General features: G+C 37.9%; 1 protein-coding gene across 1 annotated transcript in view; it reads right to left on the reverse strand.

Annotated features, from left to right (window-relative positions):
* Positions 1-16,058, reverse strand: part of NME8 (NME/NM23 family member 8) — a 41,835-nt gene that overhangs the window by 16,750 nt on the left and 9,027 nt on the right. The window contains exons 5-9 of the mRNA XM_027539621.1: positions 14,521-14,637; positions 8,642-8,708; positions 7,566-7,639; positions 6,056-6,148; positions 4,700-4,884 (exon numbers count right to left, since the gene is read on the reverse strand). Coding sequence (XP_027395422.1) covers positions 4,700-4,884; positions 6,056-6,148; positions 7,566-7,639; positions 8,642-8,708; positions 14,521-14,637 — 536 coding nt within the window. The remainder of the gene's footprint in view (positions 1-4,699; positions 4,885-6,055; positions 6,149-7,565; positions 7,640-8,641; positions 8,709-14,520; positions 14,638-16,058) is intronic.

Raw genomic sequence — 16,058 nt, forward strand, 5'->3', positions numbered from 1 at the left:
CAGCAAAAACAAGACCAGGAGCTGACTGTGGCTCTGATCATGAACTCCTTATTGCAAAATTCAGATTTAAACTGAATAAAGTAGGGAAAACCACTAGGCCATTCAGGTATGACCTAAATCAAATCCCTTATGATTATACAGTAGAAGTGACAAATATATTCAGGGGATTAGATCTGATAGAGTGCCTGAGGAACTATGGGCAGAGGTTTGTAATATTGTATATGAGGCAATGATCAAAACCATCCCCAAGAACAAGAAATGTAAAAAGGCAAAATGGTTGTCTGAGGTGGCCTTACAAATAGCTGAGAAAAAAAGAGAAGTGAAAGGGAAAGGAGAAAAGGAAAGATATACCCATCTGACTGCAGAGTTCCAAAGAATAGCAAGGAGAGATAAGAAAGCCTCCTTCAGTGATCAATGCAAAGAAATAGAGGAAAACAATAGAATGGGAAAGACTAGAGATCTTGTGAAGAAAATTAGATACCAAGGGAACATTTTCATGCAAAGAGGGGCACAATAAAGGACAGAAACGGTGTGGACCTAACAGAAGCAGAAGATATTAATAAGAGATGGAAAGAATACACAGAAGAACTATAGAGAAAAGTTCTTAATGATGCAGATGACCACGATGGTGTGATCACTCACCTAGAGCCAAACATCCTGGAGTATGAAGTCAAGTGGGCCTTTGGAAGCAGCAGTACAAACAAAACTAGTGGAGGTGATGGAATTCCAGCTGAGCTATTTCAAATCCTAAAAGAGGATGCTGTGAAAGTGCTGCACTCAATATACCAGCAAATTTGGAAAACTCAGCAGTGGCCACAAGACTGGAAAATGTCAGTTTTCATTCCAATCCCAAAGAAAGGCAATGCCAAAGAACATTCAAACTACCACACAATTTCACTCATCTCACATGCCAGCAAAGCAATGCTCAAAATTCTCAAAGTCTTCAACAGTACGTGAAGTGAGAACTTCCAGATGTTCAAGCGGATTTAGAAAAGGCAGAGGAACCAGAGATCAAATTGCCAGCATCTGTTGGATCATAGAAAAAGCAAGAGAATTCCAGAAGAACATCTACTTCTGCTTCATTGACTACATTAAAGCCTTTTGCTGTGTGGATCACCACAAACTGGAAAATTCTTAAAGAGATGGGAATACCAGACCACTGTACCTGCCTCCCGAGAAACCTGTACGCAGGTCAAGAAGCAACAATTAGAACTGGCCGTGGAACAACAGACTGGTTCAAAATTGGGAAAGGAGTGCATGCAGGCTATATATTGTCACCCTGCTTATTCAACTTATATACAGAGTACATCATGAGAAATGCTGGGCTGGATGAAGCACAAGCTGGAATCAAGATTCCCAGGAGAAACATTAATAACCTCAGATATGCAGATGACACCACCGTTATGGCAGAAAGCGAAGAGGAACTCAAAAGCCTCTTGATGAAAGTGAAAGAGGAGAGTGAAAAAGTTGGCTTAAAACTCAACATTTAAAAAACTAACATCATGACATCTGGTCCCATCACTTCATGGCAAATAGGTGGGGACACAATGGAAACAGTGAGAGAGTTTATTTGGGGGGGCTCCAAAATCACCGCAGATGATAACTGCAGCCATGAAATTAAAAGATGCTTGCTCCTTGGAAGAAAAGCTGTGACCAAGCTAGACAGCATATTAAAAAGCAGAGACATTACTTTGCTGACAAAGGTCCATCTAGTCAAAGCTATAGTTTTTCCAGTAGTCATGTATGAATTTGAGAGTTGGACCATAAAGAAGGCTGAGTGCCAAAGAACTGATGCTTTTGAACTGTGGTGCTGGAGAAGACTTTTGAGAGTCCCTTGGACAGCAAGGAGATCAAATCAGTCAATCCTAAGGGAAATCAATCCTGAAAATTCATTGGAAGGACTGATGCTGAAGGTGAGGCTCCAATACTTTGGCCACCTGATGCGAAGAGCTGACTCATTAGAAAAGACCCTGATGCTGGGAAAGATTGAAGCTAGAAGGAGAAAGGGATGACATAGGACAAGATGGTTGGGCGGCATCACCGACTCGATGGACATGAGTTTGAGCAAGCTCCTGGAGATGGTGAAGGACACACCCGAGTGACTGAACAACAGCAAAGAAGCAGAATATAAATGAGTACAGTTTTTAAAATTTTTTATTTTGAAAAAATGTATATTGACAGAAAAGTTTTAAGGCCAAGATACTGAACTTTAGATTCATCAACTGTCAACATTTTGTCACATTTGTTCTTTCTCTCTTATCCCTCCACCCCCATTCAAGAGTGTGGTGTGTGTGTGTGTTTGCGTGTATTTTGACTTAACCATTTAAGAATTGGCTGCAGATATTTTCACCATTCACCCTCCTAAATACCCGAGGGAAGTTTACACTGTTATAAGAGTATTATCTTATGAACAATCCATATTCAAATTTCAGCAGTTTTATAATCTGTCCTGTCTATAGTGCATACATGCATGCTAAATTGCTTTAGTAATGTCTGACTCTTTGCAACGCCATGGACTATAGCCAGAGAGGCTCCTCTGTCCATGGCATTCTCCAGGCAAGAATGCTGGCTTGAGTTGCCTTGCCTTTCTCCAAGGGATCTCCCCAACCCAGGGATAGTACCTACATCTCCTGTATTGCAGGCAGATTCTTTGAGCTCAGATTTGCTGAGCCACTGGGGAAACCACCTATCTATAGTAATTTTTCCTAATTTTGGATCATATATTGCATGCAGTCGCCCTAAGCCCTAGTTTCCTTCAGCCTCTAACAAATGCCTCAGCCCTTCTTGTCTTTCATGATACTGATATTTTGAACACTCCAGGCCAGTCCTCATTTTGGAAGGTTTCAAACTATGGAATGGCCCCCTAGTTTCCTATTACATTCTGGGTATGATACTCTATAGGAATATCACATCAGTGGTGCTGTATCCTTCTTGAAACATCACAGTAGGAGGTACACAATGTCAGTTTTTCCCATCACTGGGAAATTATAATAACATAGTCAAAGTGGAACCCCCAGTTTTCACCACTGAAAAGCAACAATTTTCACTTTGTAAATAATATCCTTATTATTTATTTATCCTTATTATTTGAAAGGGCACTATTGGAAAATCCATATATTATTCATACAATGGATTTAGCACTTCATTGATGATTCCTGTCTGCATTAATTATCATTAGGTAGTTTTTAATTTTTTATCTTAATCTGGTAATCTCTGTATTTGATGGGATAGTTAACCTTTTCATATTTAGTATAGCAGTCATATACCCGGCTATAAAAATTTATATATACTGTTTATTCTACATGAGAGTTTGTGTCCTTGATCCTTTAGGTTTTGAATCTACTTTAAAAATGGCAGGTGGAAGTTCACAGCACCTGTTAGGCCATGTCTATAGAATAAGATCTGTAAAAACTGAATCCCAGAAAAATATGTTCCCTAACCCACAACTTCATGCTGCCTGCTTAGGTTGATGATCAGTATAAACACAGGCCAATATTAAAAAGAAAATGCTGCAAACTTTGCAAAACAACATTGACACACCTCACTCCACCCCTATCCTGCCAAGTGCTTAAATTATCTTATTATATGTGTATTGAACAACTGCTTCTGAAAGTTGGATGCAATAGACCCCGACCTGTACAACAGCACCAACAGACACTGACTCCTCCTGTGCCAGCTATGTTAATAGTGTTTCACACAACACTTTAAAAAATGGCTCAAAAATTCAGGTATGCAACCTGGTATCTTGAGCCCAGCATTTCCCACCCAAGCCTGCTCCCCAACCGCTAAGTATCATTTTCTCTTTAAACTCTCACAGTAACTCATACTGTTTACAAAGTCCTTTGTCAGCACTTGATTTATCCTACCAGTCCCTCTATCTCACTTAAAACTGGGAATTAATGGTATTAGGGTCTCCCTGCTACCTAAAAATTATGATATGGCTAGGAACCAGGGGATGGACCAACTAAAAAAAAAACTGCTATAATTTATTAATAAGATAACAAGGAGAGTTCTGGAGATGCTCAACCAGAACACGCAGTGGACATGGGCTGCCCGGCAGGAGGAGACACACATTAGGAAGCCTCAGGACCCAGCTACTAGGAACCTGCTCCTGCTTACCCACCTTTCTTTCAGACATGACCCTGACAACTCATGGACTAAACGCTGGATTTTCTGAGTCTTCATAGGAATAAAAGGCACAGATGGCAAGTGCATAAACCCAACATTCTGTAAGTGACTTACATTCACTTTTGAATATTTACAAACTGTTAACAAAAACTGTACAACTATTTAGTTCTTAGCAGTTTATCACCACTAACTGCCTTGAGTAAAAGGACAGAGGACATTTGCTGTCTCTAGGACAAGGGGAGGCAGAAGTGGAATGTAGAGAGACAGGAAAGGGGTCTGGTTTGGAAGGGACCAGCCTTGGTCCCATTCTAACCCTTGAGTCCAGGGCCATGAAGCCAGACAGGTGCACCCAGTGTTAGAGAGACAAACAGGAATTTCTTCCCTTTCGAAACTGTTTGACATAAACTTTCAGGAAAACTCCGGCTTTGTTGATCATATAAAATTTTGGACTGAAAAGAATACCTGTGGCCTTGACATAAAGATGTTTGTCTTTAGACTTGAGATATCTGTATGTTATACTATGTTACCTGCTAAAACATTGTAAATAATAAGCTTCCTGGCCTGGAGCTACCTTTTCCTCTCTTTCATCCTCGAAGGCTTGGCCATCTCCTGTTGTTCATCCCATGGTTCTTTAGATTCCGTCTCAGAATTAACTTCACTTTCATCCCAGGAAGGCTGTTTTGCCTTTGCTTGTGAAACAACTAGAATATAGCTTAGGTTCCTTGTCATAAAAGAAACAAAATCCTCAAAGTCAGGCTACAAAATAAAATAAAAATAATATTATTAGGCTCATGAAATGGATAGACTACAATGGTGATCCCTACCCAAGTCAAGGACCTCTTCCCCTTCATGATTATTGGTCAAGAGAAAGTTACTCACAAGCCTCCTGTTAACTAACACATCTCTGAGGGACAGAAGTTCACAGTTGGCAGGGACTGATCGTCAAGGCAGTCTAATAACAATTGTTAAACTATAGGATGCTTCCAAATCAACTGGAGGGCTTGTTGAACACAGTTTTCTGGAGTCCAGTTCCAGACTTTATGATTCAGTAGGTTTAGGGTGGGGCCCGGGAACTGGATTTTCTCAAAAGTTCCCAGGTGATGCTGATGTTGCTGGTCCAACCCTTTTCCAGGGCCAAGAAAGATGGTCTGTGGGGTGCAGCTGGTTTACAAAGTGCTTTTCAGTAGAACTTTCTCTGATGACCAACATGCTCTGTGCTCGTCAGCTGGTTTACAAAGTGCTTTTCAGTAGAACTTTCTCTGATGATGACCAACATGCTCTGTGCTTGTCAGCATATGTAACCACAGGCAGCTGCTGAGCACTTGAAATATGGCTAGTGCCACTGAGACTCTGAATTTTTAACTTTAACTGTAATGAATTTAAGTTCAAATGGCCACATGTGTCTAATGGCTACCATACTGGACAGTGAATTTCTAGAACCTACATCTCCTGACACCCAAGCCATTGCACTTGCGAATACAAAGTCTTTACTGTATTACCCCAGACAAAAGAGAATTTTAAAAATAACTTGATGGAAAGGATTTACATGTAGGTAAAGAAAGGATTAAAGCTTTCCTATGAAGTTTATGATAAGGAGCCTTCAAACTGGGATCAGATCTATAGGAAAGGTCTGGATACTCACTTCCTGGGGGCTGATGAACAGAGTCTTAGAGGACACATATCATAAAGAGATCTTTGCTCCAATAAAACACAATCAGAGCATCCATTTTTGCTTGGCTGCCTCTATGTCCACTGGAGCTTTCTCCATAGTCGCTCTCTTTGGATCAACCATGATATGGACACCGCCAAGGAAATCTGGGGCTTAGTTGTCAGTCAGACTTATTTGTTTTTTCTATAATGAGAATACTAAACTTAGAGGAATCCACTGTATTTGACACACAGTGGATTTTTTTAAAAACTTTCTTACCTGGTCTACTATTTGACTATAGAAGTGCTTTACTTGTTCTTCAGTAAGCGGTTTCTTATCCTCTGCTTCTATGACAAATCCTGCCTTGATAATCTTCAATTAGAGAGCAAGGTCAGATCCAAATGGGTAGTGGGACCACAGGTAAAAGTCAAGGACATTTGTTTCTTAGGCTTAACAAATCATCCAGATTTGAATGCATTACATGATTTTGCCTCAGCACAATCCATAAGGCACTAAGTTGCAAGAGGCCCAAAAATATGTAAACAAAGAAGGTTCTTTTCATGCCCCTCCCCAACCTCAGTGTTTAAATTTTCGTGGCTTGAACGAGAGACTCCACACTACTTCTATTATTTAAGTGAATTGTTTCCAGATTAAAAAAAAAAAAAAAACTAACTGAATTCTAAGGAAAGATATCACAGCTTTCTAAATCATTCAAAAAGACATACATTTATAAGCACTTTTAACCATTTATTTTCAAAATTATTTTAACTTTCTTAACTTTTTTCAAGGCTTACCTTTGTTAAATCTGTAACTCATAATCTAGTATATCTTACTCTGACAGCAACAAAAATATCCAAATTACAGGGAAGAATAGAATTTAAAATTCAGCCATGCTTTGTCTTAAAATTTTTTAATTTAATGACAAATTGTGTGTATGTCACTCAAGTATAACAATGTATAAAATGGACCATCTACTTTTTTGTAGTTTAATCAATGCTGCTTTGGCTGAAGAAAGAATGCATGATGGGAAATTCATAATGAGATATCCAATCCCTCCTGACATAGCTTCCCATGTGACCTCCTCTACTGCACATGCAGCATTCTTACAAATTTTAATATAATTTTGTTGTTTCAACACAAAATCTCTATTCAGGGGTCAGTAAACCATAGCCCCTTCCACCACACATGTTTAGAAACAAAGCTTACTAGAACCAATCCCCTTTGTTTATTTACTGTCTTGTTGCCTCCTCCAGATGATGGCAGAGTTAAACTTCTGTGACAGAGATCATATGCCCCATAAGCCTGAAAATAGTTACTATCTGGCTCTTTACAGGAGAAGTATGCTGACCTTTGGATTAGAATGCAATTTTCCTCCAAAAATTTTTTCTTTGGGCTCTAAAAGCAAAAGCTTAAATGCTTCTTTAAGTTATTATGTATCTAAAAGGACCATATATTTGTGACAACATCAGGGAATAATGCAAGCTAAGGTGAGCTTATAGCAAGTTTGCACTGATGACAACTAAATACAAAGAATTTGTCATCATTCTTTAACATAAGAATGGCAATTTTTATCTTTTATATTGGATGCTAGTAGAGCAGAGCTGTTTAAATAAGGATGTTGAGTAGGTTGAGCCTTTGTAAGACAAAACATCCAAAGCCTTTAGAGGTACCTAGTACCAGATGTTCTTTATGTTCTAGTTTACTCTAAATGATAAGCTTGCCTCTACATTGAAAATTAAGGAATTTTTTTTACAATTAATTTAAGCTATTGTTGGGAAATATTACTTACTTTTTCTTTAATTTCTTGAACTTTTCTAGCAGCCACAGCATCGGGCTTGATAATAACAATAGTGTATATTTGGTCTAGGAAAAAACAATGGATGCATTTCATTTTCTTGGCACAAAGTCTAGATAACGAAGGATTTGACAATTGCAAGCGTAAACTACTAACGTCCAGTGAATTTTGTCCATCAACAGCTTTGTCCTTATGGCGTTGCAACTACCAGAGTTTCTACTTAGAATCAAAGTATATTTCCTATGTTTGCATGCAGCAGAAACATTCACAAGAGTTTACAGTCAGAGGGCCAAAAAAAAAGTGTAGGTGGGTACTAGTTACTTTATTTTTTTGGCCACATTTCATGGCTTGTGCGATCTTAGCTCCCCAACTAAGGGTTGAATCCGGGCCCTCGGCAGTGACGATGTGAAGTCCTAACCACTGGACCACCAGGGAATTCCCAGCACTAGTTATTTTAATACAATTCACGTGCATTAGAATCACACCAATGATCCATCCAGCTGATGGCTGGAGTTTCAGTGCAAGCAAACATTATAAACCAATGGCTTAACTGTCTATGAATTTATCCACATTTATCTACACGTTCTTATAACTAGTTTTTAGTGCAGAATAGCTCACCTAGCATGTTGTTTGCCTGTGATCCCTCCAGGGTATGAACACACATTCACTCACTCACTCAAGACAATCCAATGAAGGCAGGAAGTTGTTCATCCATAAAGTAAACTAGAAGTGCAGGTCATCAGGGAAGAAATTTTTACAAGTTTTGGAAAGATGATGAAGGATAAAGTAGGAGGAAACTACTGTCCAGATTACTCACAAAGGACAGAAGCCCCTGGTCAAATGTAATCTCTGGAAGACTCCAGGCATAGAGACTGAAGGCAAGGTAAGGGGAGCAGAAGAGATTGCTTTTTAAGAGCTGAGTCTGGTATTGCACAAATCATCATTAATCCTACCAGTCCTTATCAATTAACACTGATGTCATTACAAGGTTTTTGCTGCAAGTGATGCTGTAATGAACATTATTCATATACACCAATCCTTCACTGTTACTTTAAAGTAAATTTACTTGCCAACGCTTTCATAGTTTAGTTCCCCAGCATCCTCTGAATCTGAGTCTACAAACGCAATTTCATGATACTGTAAAAAAGGAAAGCAAACAAAACAGTTACATTTTAATATGATAGTGAGAGAGTTTTTAGAAATTTTGTTTCTAGTAAATATGTATAATCAAAGGGATAGAAATTAAAGTGGAAATGTGCCTGCATTTATCTAATACTACTTTTCCCCAACCTTTTCACTAAAATAAATTAAGGAGTATTTAAACAGTTGGTATGTGGAGACTATCAGGAATAATGCATATATGCTATATGGAAAATGCTTAAAAACAAAACCTTTAAAACGTAAGAGCACAAGGAATAAAATAAGAAAGAAGAAAAGATTAACAAGAAAGCAATAAGCACACAATCATTATGTTAAAAACTGAAAACATTTGTAAGCTTCAGGATCCATTCTTGACCATTGCTCCGAGTAAATTAGGAGCAGAAAGATACTTCCTTAACTTATAAAAATAAATGTCTTTCTCAAAACAATAGCCAATTTCCTCCTCTATAGAGTAAAACCCTAGGAAGGATAAGGGATTCTTAGTTTCTGGAGAAGCCCTGAAAATGCTTCTGTGATTCTGTAAACTACCTGAAAAGTTTATATATTTACATATATACATCATTCTGAAGGACATCAGCCCTGGGATTTCTTTGGAAGGAATGATGCTAAAGCTGAAACTCCAGTACTTTGGCCACCTCATGCGAAGAGTTGACTTATTGGAAAAGACTCTGATGCTGGGACGGATTGGGGGCAGGAGAAGGGGACGACAGAGGATGAGATGGCTGGATGGCATCACTGACTCGATGGACGTGAGTCTGAGTGAACTCCAGGAGTTAGTGATGGACAGGGAGGCCTGGCGTGCTGCAATTCATGGGGTCACAAAGAGTCGGACATGACTGAGCGACTGATCTGATCTGATCTGGTCTGATGAGTAAAAAATACACAGCACATTCCAAAGACTTAGTTTGAAAAGATTAATGTGGAATACCTTATTTCTTATACTGCTACATCTTTTTCTTATTTTATTGAAGTATAGCTGATTTACAATGCTGAGTTTAATTGCTGCTATATAGAAAAGTGGCTTAGTTATATATATATATATATATATATATATATATATATACTTTTTCATAGTCCTTTCCATTATGGTTTATGAGAGGATATTGAATATAGTTCCCTGTGCTATACAGTTTATACATCTAATAAATGATAGCTTGCATTTGCTAATCCCAAACTCCCAATCCTCCCCTCCTTGGCCCCCTCTCTCCTTTGGAAGCTGCAAGTCTGTTCTCTATATTTGTGAGTCTGTTTTTGGTTCATAGATATGTCCATTTGTGTCATATTTTAGATTCCAAATATAAGTGATATCATATGATATGTATCTTTCTCTTTCTGACTGACCTCACTTAGTATGATAATCTAGATGCATCCATGTTGCTGCAGTGATTTTGTTCTTTTTAATGGCTGAGTAATATTTCATTGTGTGTGTATGTATGTGTGTATATATATACCACATCTTCCTTATCCATTCATCTGGGGTGCATGTATTGTTTTGAATCATAGTTTTGTCTGGGTATATGTTCAGGAGTGGGATTGCTGGGTCATATGGCAACTTTATTTTTAGTTTTTTGAGGAACTACCATACTGTTCTCCATAGTGGCTGCACCAGTTTACATTCCTACCAACAGTGTAAGAAGGTTCCCTTTTCTTCACACCCTCTCCAGCATTTATTATTTGTAGTCTTTTTAATGATGGCCATTCTAGCAGGTGTAAAGTGGTACCCCATTGTAGTTTTGATTTTCATTTCTCTAATAATTAGTAATGAAGATCTTTTCATGTTCCTATTAGATCTCTGTATGTCTTCTTTGGAGACATGTCTATTTAGGTTTCTGTCCATTTTTCAATTAGGTTGTTTTTTGTTGTTGTTGTTGTTATTGAACTGTAAGAGCTCTTTGTATATTTTGGAAACTAAGCCCTTGTTGGTCACATCATTTGCAAATATTTTCTCCCAGTTCATAGATTGTCTTCTCGTTTTGTCTATGGGTTACCTCATTGTGCAAAATCTTGTAAGTTATATTGAATACATCTTTAAATAGGCATGTTTTTAGTATGTCAGATGTAAGAAAAGATGTTTGAAAATTAATTTCACCTTTTTTTGTTTTTAATTGACTAGTAGAATATTAAAATTATCTATGTGGCTCACATTATGGCTTGTATTTTATTACTATTATTGCACTGCTGCTGCTGCTGCTGCTAAGTCGCTTCAGTAGTGTCCGACTCTGTATGACCCCATAAGACGGCAGCCCACCAGGCTCCCCCGTCCCTGGGAGTCTCCAGGCAAGAACACTGGAGTGGGTTGCCATTTCCTTCGCCAATGCATGAAAGTGAAAAGTGAAAGTGAAGTCACTCAGTCGTGTCGGACTCTTCCCGACCCCCTGGACTGCAGCCCACCAGGCTCCTTTGTCCATGGGATTTTCCAGGCAAGAGTACTGGAGTGGGGTGCCATTGCACAAGGCAATTGATGAGAAGCCTAAATGATAGAAGTGTCCAACAAAATGGAATAAGATAAAATAAATATCAGATATTTATAAATGTCCTACATATCCACTATTATTAATTAAAATAAGATGTCATTCTGCAAGGATAATGAGAATAACAACAATAAAACCACAGTACAGAGCACACATAGCGAAAGCCAGATGCAGTATAGTAATTAGGAAAAATGTTTAAAAGTCATTCTGCCTGGCTTCAAATTCTGCTTTTACAGCCTACTAGCTACCTGTTTCTAAGGAAAGGACATAATGTTTCTAAGCCTGCCTTATTGAGCACAAATACTTCATAAGATTCCCCTAGGTTCAGATTAAGATGCAACATAGGAGGCTCCTGAACGCACCTCCTCCCTCAGACACACCAGACCTACAGTTTATTTGTGGAACAGTTCCCTCCGAGCGAAATCCAGAAAACAACTGGGCAATTCCTATGCATCAGACAGCTGAGGAAAAAAACGCATGCAAATTGCATAGGAGAGGCTGAGTCACAGTCTCGCCATAAACTCCTTCCCCGACACAGAGGCATAAAATCGAGAGGGGACTCACAACTCCCAACATCCCCCAAAGGAGTGAAAGGCTTGACACCAACATTGAGTACCCCCAACTTTAAGACTTCCAACAGAGAGATGGGGCCCCCAGTGCTTGGCTCTAAATGAAGCCCAAGTTAGTGGACGAAGGAAATAAAGATCAGAGCAGAAATAAATAAAATAGAGACTAAAAGACAATAGAAAAAAATCAGTGAAACTAAGAGCTGGATTTTGAAAAAATACACAAAAGAGAACTTTAGCTAGATTGTGAGGGAAAAAAAGAAAAGACTCAAATAAATAAAATTAGAAATGAAAGAGGAGACATTATTATTAGTTATAATACCACAGAAACACAAGGGTCTTAAAAGACTATTATGACCAACAATGAAATGATTGTCTCTTGGACTCTCTGGGAGAGGGAGAGGGTGGGATGATTTGGGAGAATGGCATTGAAATACGTATAAAATCATATATGGAACGAGTCGCCAGTCCAGGTTCGATGCACGATGCACGATACTGGATGCTTGGGGCTGGTGCACTGGGACGACCCAGAGGGATGGTATGGGGAGGGAGGAGTGAGGAGGGTTCAGGATGGGGAACACATGTATACCTGTGGTGGATTCATTTCAATGTTTGGCAAAACCAATACAATATTGTAAAGTTTAAAAATAAAATAAAATTAAAAAAAAAAAATGAAAGGATTGTCTCAAAAAGCACTACCATGTTCATTGCAGCTTTATTTACAACAGCCAAGATACGAAAACAACCTAATGGACACTGACGATGGATAAAGGTATTGTATCTATACACATTGAAATCCTACTTATTCATAAAAAAGGAAGAAATCTTGCTATTTGCGACAACGTGGATGGAGCGTGAGGGCATTATGCTATGTGAAATAAGTCAAAGAAAGATAAATACTGTATGATCTCTCTTATATGTGGAATCTAGACAAAATGAACTCACAGGCACAGAGAACAGAATGGTAGTTGACAGCAGCAGAGCGTGGTGAACTGGGGAATTGGGTGAAGGAGGTCAAAAGGTAAAACCTCCAAATAAGTTTGGAGGGCATAATGTATAGCGTAATGACTATAGGTAATGATATGTATTGTGTATATGAAAGTTGCTAAAAGAGTATATTTTTAAAACTTTGAGTGACAAATTTTTTCAGAAAAAAATGACATGACAAATGTCAACTAAGTGTAGTAGTTGTTCGGTTGCTATGTCCAATTAAGCGTAGTAATCATTTCCTAATATCCACATACATCAAATCATTAGGGTGTATACCTTAAACTAATAAAATATTAGTTGTCAATTATATTTCAATAAAAGTGAGGACTAAAATGGTTTCTATAAGGATTAAATGAGGATATCTTTTTTAAAATCTTAGCAAACAGTAAGTCCTCAAAAATTCCTAGTTATTATAACTTCAAAAAGAAGTAGAGGGGGTGGAAAGAGTGAGGGAGGGAGATACAGAGAGAAAGGAAGGGCAAAGTTTCCCTGAAAAACAAGAAACCTGAAAATGTAAAGGAAATTGCACTTGGATGAGAAAAATCACTATTGTAAATGTAAATCCCCTATGCTTGTCATTGTCAGTTTACCATCAAAATAGTCATTTTTTTCCTTAATGCTTATACTTTGTGCACATAAGGATATTAGCGCATTGAGACACAGTGCAAACATTTCTCCAAGTTTGCTGCTTTACTTTTATATTTTATTCAAACTTTTAAATAAATATATCAATTTTTTTCTTTTTTGATATGTTTTATATTATACTTTCAAGGCCTTTCTCAACCTATGACAAAATAAATGCTTTCCAATATTTTCTTCTAATACTTTTATGTTTTGTTTCTCCATAGCTCTTTCATTCATATTAAATTTGCTTATGTCCATGAGGAAATGATATAACTTTCTTATACAAATAGCCCAGTATTACTGTTTTATGGATTTTTAATCCTTTCCAGATTTAAGCTGATAGTTTTTATAGCAGATACTTATACAGCCTTGAGCCTATACCTTCTCATAGTTTTTATTTTTCATTATTTCTCAGCTAGTCTTTACTTTTTGTTTCTTAAACTCACACTTCTTGTTTCTGTTGTTGTGTATGTATGTGAGTGTGCATGTTTCAGTATGTCACTCCTATTTATCTGTCTGTATCTGTAATCACTTTCCTATGTGGCTTTCTTTCTTATGGTATATTATGTTCATAGCTCTACATGCTATATATTCATTTCAAAATTTCAAAATATTTTATTTCTTATTACCAAGTAGTAGACTTTACACACATAGGATCTTATTCTAAGCATCATATTAAAGTATAATACTCTATTGTTCATTTGTCAGTTTATCTTGGCCCTCTTTTCATATCAATAAACAGAGATAGAATGTACTAAATAATATTTTACTGTATGAATTCATATAATTTATGACACATTACAACATTTATGTCATATATTCACTATTGCTAGGTATTTAGATTGGTTCCAAAATTTTAGTAACATAGACAACACTGAAATAAATAGCCTTTTCTTTCTTTGTCTCATGATCTTAAGGAAACGTAATGGAATGTAATTGTCAGTCAAAAGATACATGTTTTATTTTAAGCCTTTGATTCATATTATCAAAATATTCCCAACAAGGTTGCACCATTTAGATACCTAGATAGTTATAAAACTAGGGGAAACACTTCAGGAAAACAACAAAAAAGATGAAAATACATCATTTTGAAAACAAATATTTTAAAATAAAATTGTTAGTAATTCAAAGTATTACCTGAGGGCGAACCATTTCACCTGCTGCAATTTTCCTCTCCTCATTGACCAAGGCAATAATTTTTTGATTCACAAGTGGTGCATTTGCACCCTGGATTTTTGCAACAATTGTGCCATTCTATAAGGAGAAATAAAAGCAGGAAGGAAATTCATTTTCAGGATAAGTCAAAAATTAATACTTCAACTGGACTAAGTCACCCCACTCTGACCCACACCCTCCCCAATCCTTTTTTAGCTACTGTAATTAGCCATTTTAAAATAATGTTAGTGGTATGAAGTATGTCCATTTGGTAAATCCACCTCTTGGAGTTCTACTTCTATAATTCATCTGTTAGATGATCAGTTCTACCACTAATTCTCCTACAACCAAAGACAGGCCATCCATGCATTAAATTTTACTGGCTCTGTTCAGGCCTCTCAACATTACTCTCCCTCATTATTTTTGATATTATTTCCCTTTTGTCTGTTTTATAACACATAATTACTGAACACTTGTGTACTATCATTCTTTGGCATTGCCTTTCTTTAGGATCACAATAAACTGTGGAAAATTCTGAAAGAGATGGGAATACCAGACCACCTGACCTGCCTCTTGAGAAACTTATATGCAGGTCAGGAAGCAACAGTTAGAACTGGACATGGAACAACAGACTGGTTCCAAATAGGAAAAGGAGTACGTCAAGGCTGTATATTGTCACCCTGCTTATTTAACTTATATGCAGAGTACATCATGAGAAATGCTGGGCTGGAGGAAGCACAAGCTGGAATTAAGATTGCCGGGAGAAATATCAATAACCTCAGATATGCAGATGACACCACCCTTATGGCAGAAAGTGAAGAAGAACTAAAGAGCCTCTTGATTAAAGTGAAAGAGGAGAGTGAAAAAGTTGGCTTAAAGGTCAACATTCAGAAAACTAAGATCATGGCATCTGGTCCCATCACTTCATGGCAAATAGGTGGGGAAACAGTGGAAACAGTGTCAGACTTTATTTTTCTGGGCTCCAAAATCACTGCAGATGGTGATTGCAGCCATGAAATTAAAAGATGCTTACTCCTTGGAAGGAAAGTTATGACCAACCTAGACAACATATTCAAAAACAGGGACATCACTTTGCCAACAAAGGTCTGTCTAGTCAAGGCTATCTATGGTTTTTCCAGTAGCCATATATGGATGTGAGAGTTGGACTGTGAAGAAAGCTGAGCACCGAAGAACTGATGCTTTTGAACTGTGGAGTTGGAGAAGACTCTTGAGAGTCCCTTGGACTGCAAGGAGATCCAACCAGTCCATCCTAAAGGAGATCAGTCCTGGGTGTTCATTGGAAGGACTGATGTTGAAGCTGAAACTCCAATACTTTGACCACCTGATGCGAAGAGCTGACTCATTTGAAAAGACCCTGATGCTGGGAAAGATTGAGGGCAGGAGGACAAAGAGACAACAGAGGATGAGATGGCTGGATTGCATCACTGACTCGATGGACATGGCTTTGGGTAAACTCTGGGAGTTGGTGATGGACAGGGAGGCCTGGCATGCTGCAATTC

The sequence above is a fragment of the Bos indicus x Bos taurus genome, chromosome 4 (genome assembly GCF_003369695.1).
Source record: "Bos indicus x Bos taurus breed Angus x Brahman F1 hybrid chromosome 4, Bos_hybrid_MaternalHap_v2.0, whole genome shotgun sequence".
Lineage (NCBI taxonomy): Eukaryota > Metazoa > Chordata > Mammalia > Artiodactyla > Bovidae > Bos > Bos indicus x Bos taurus.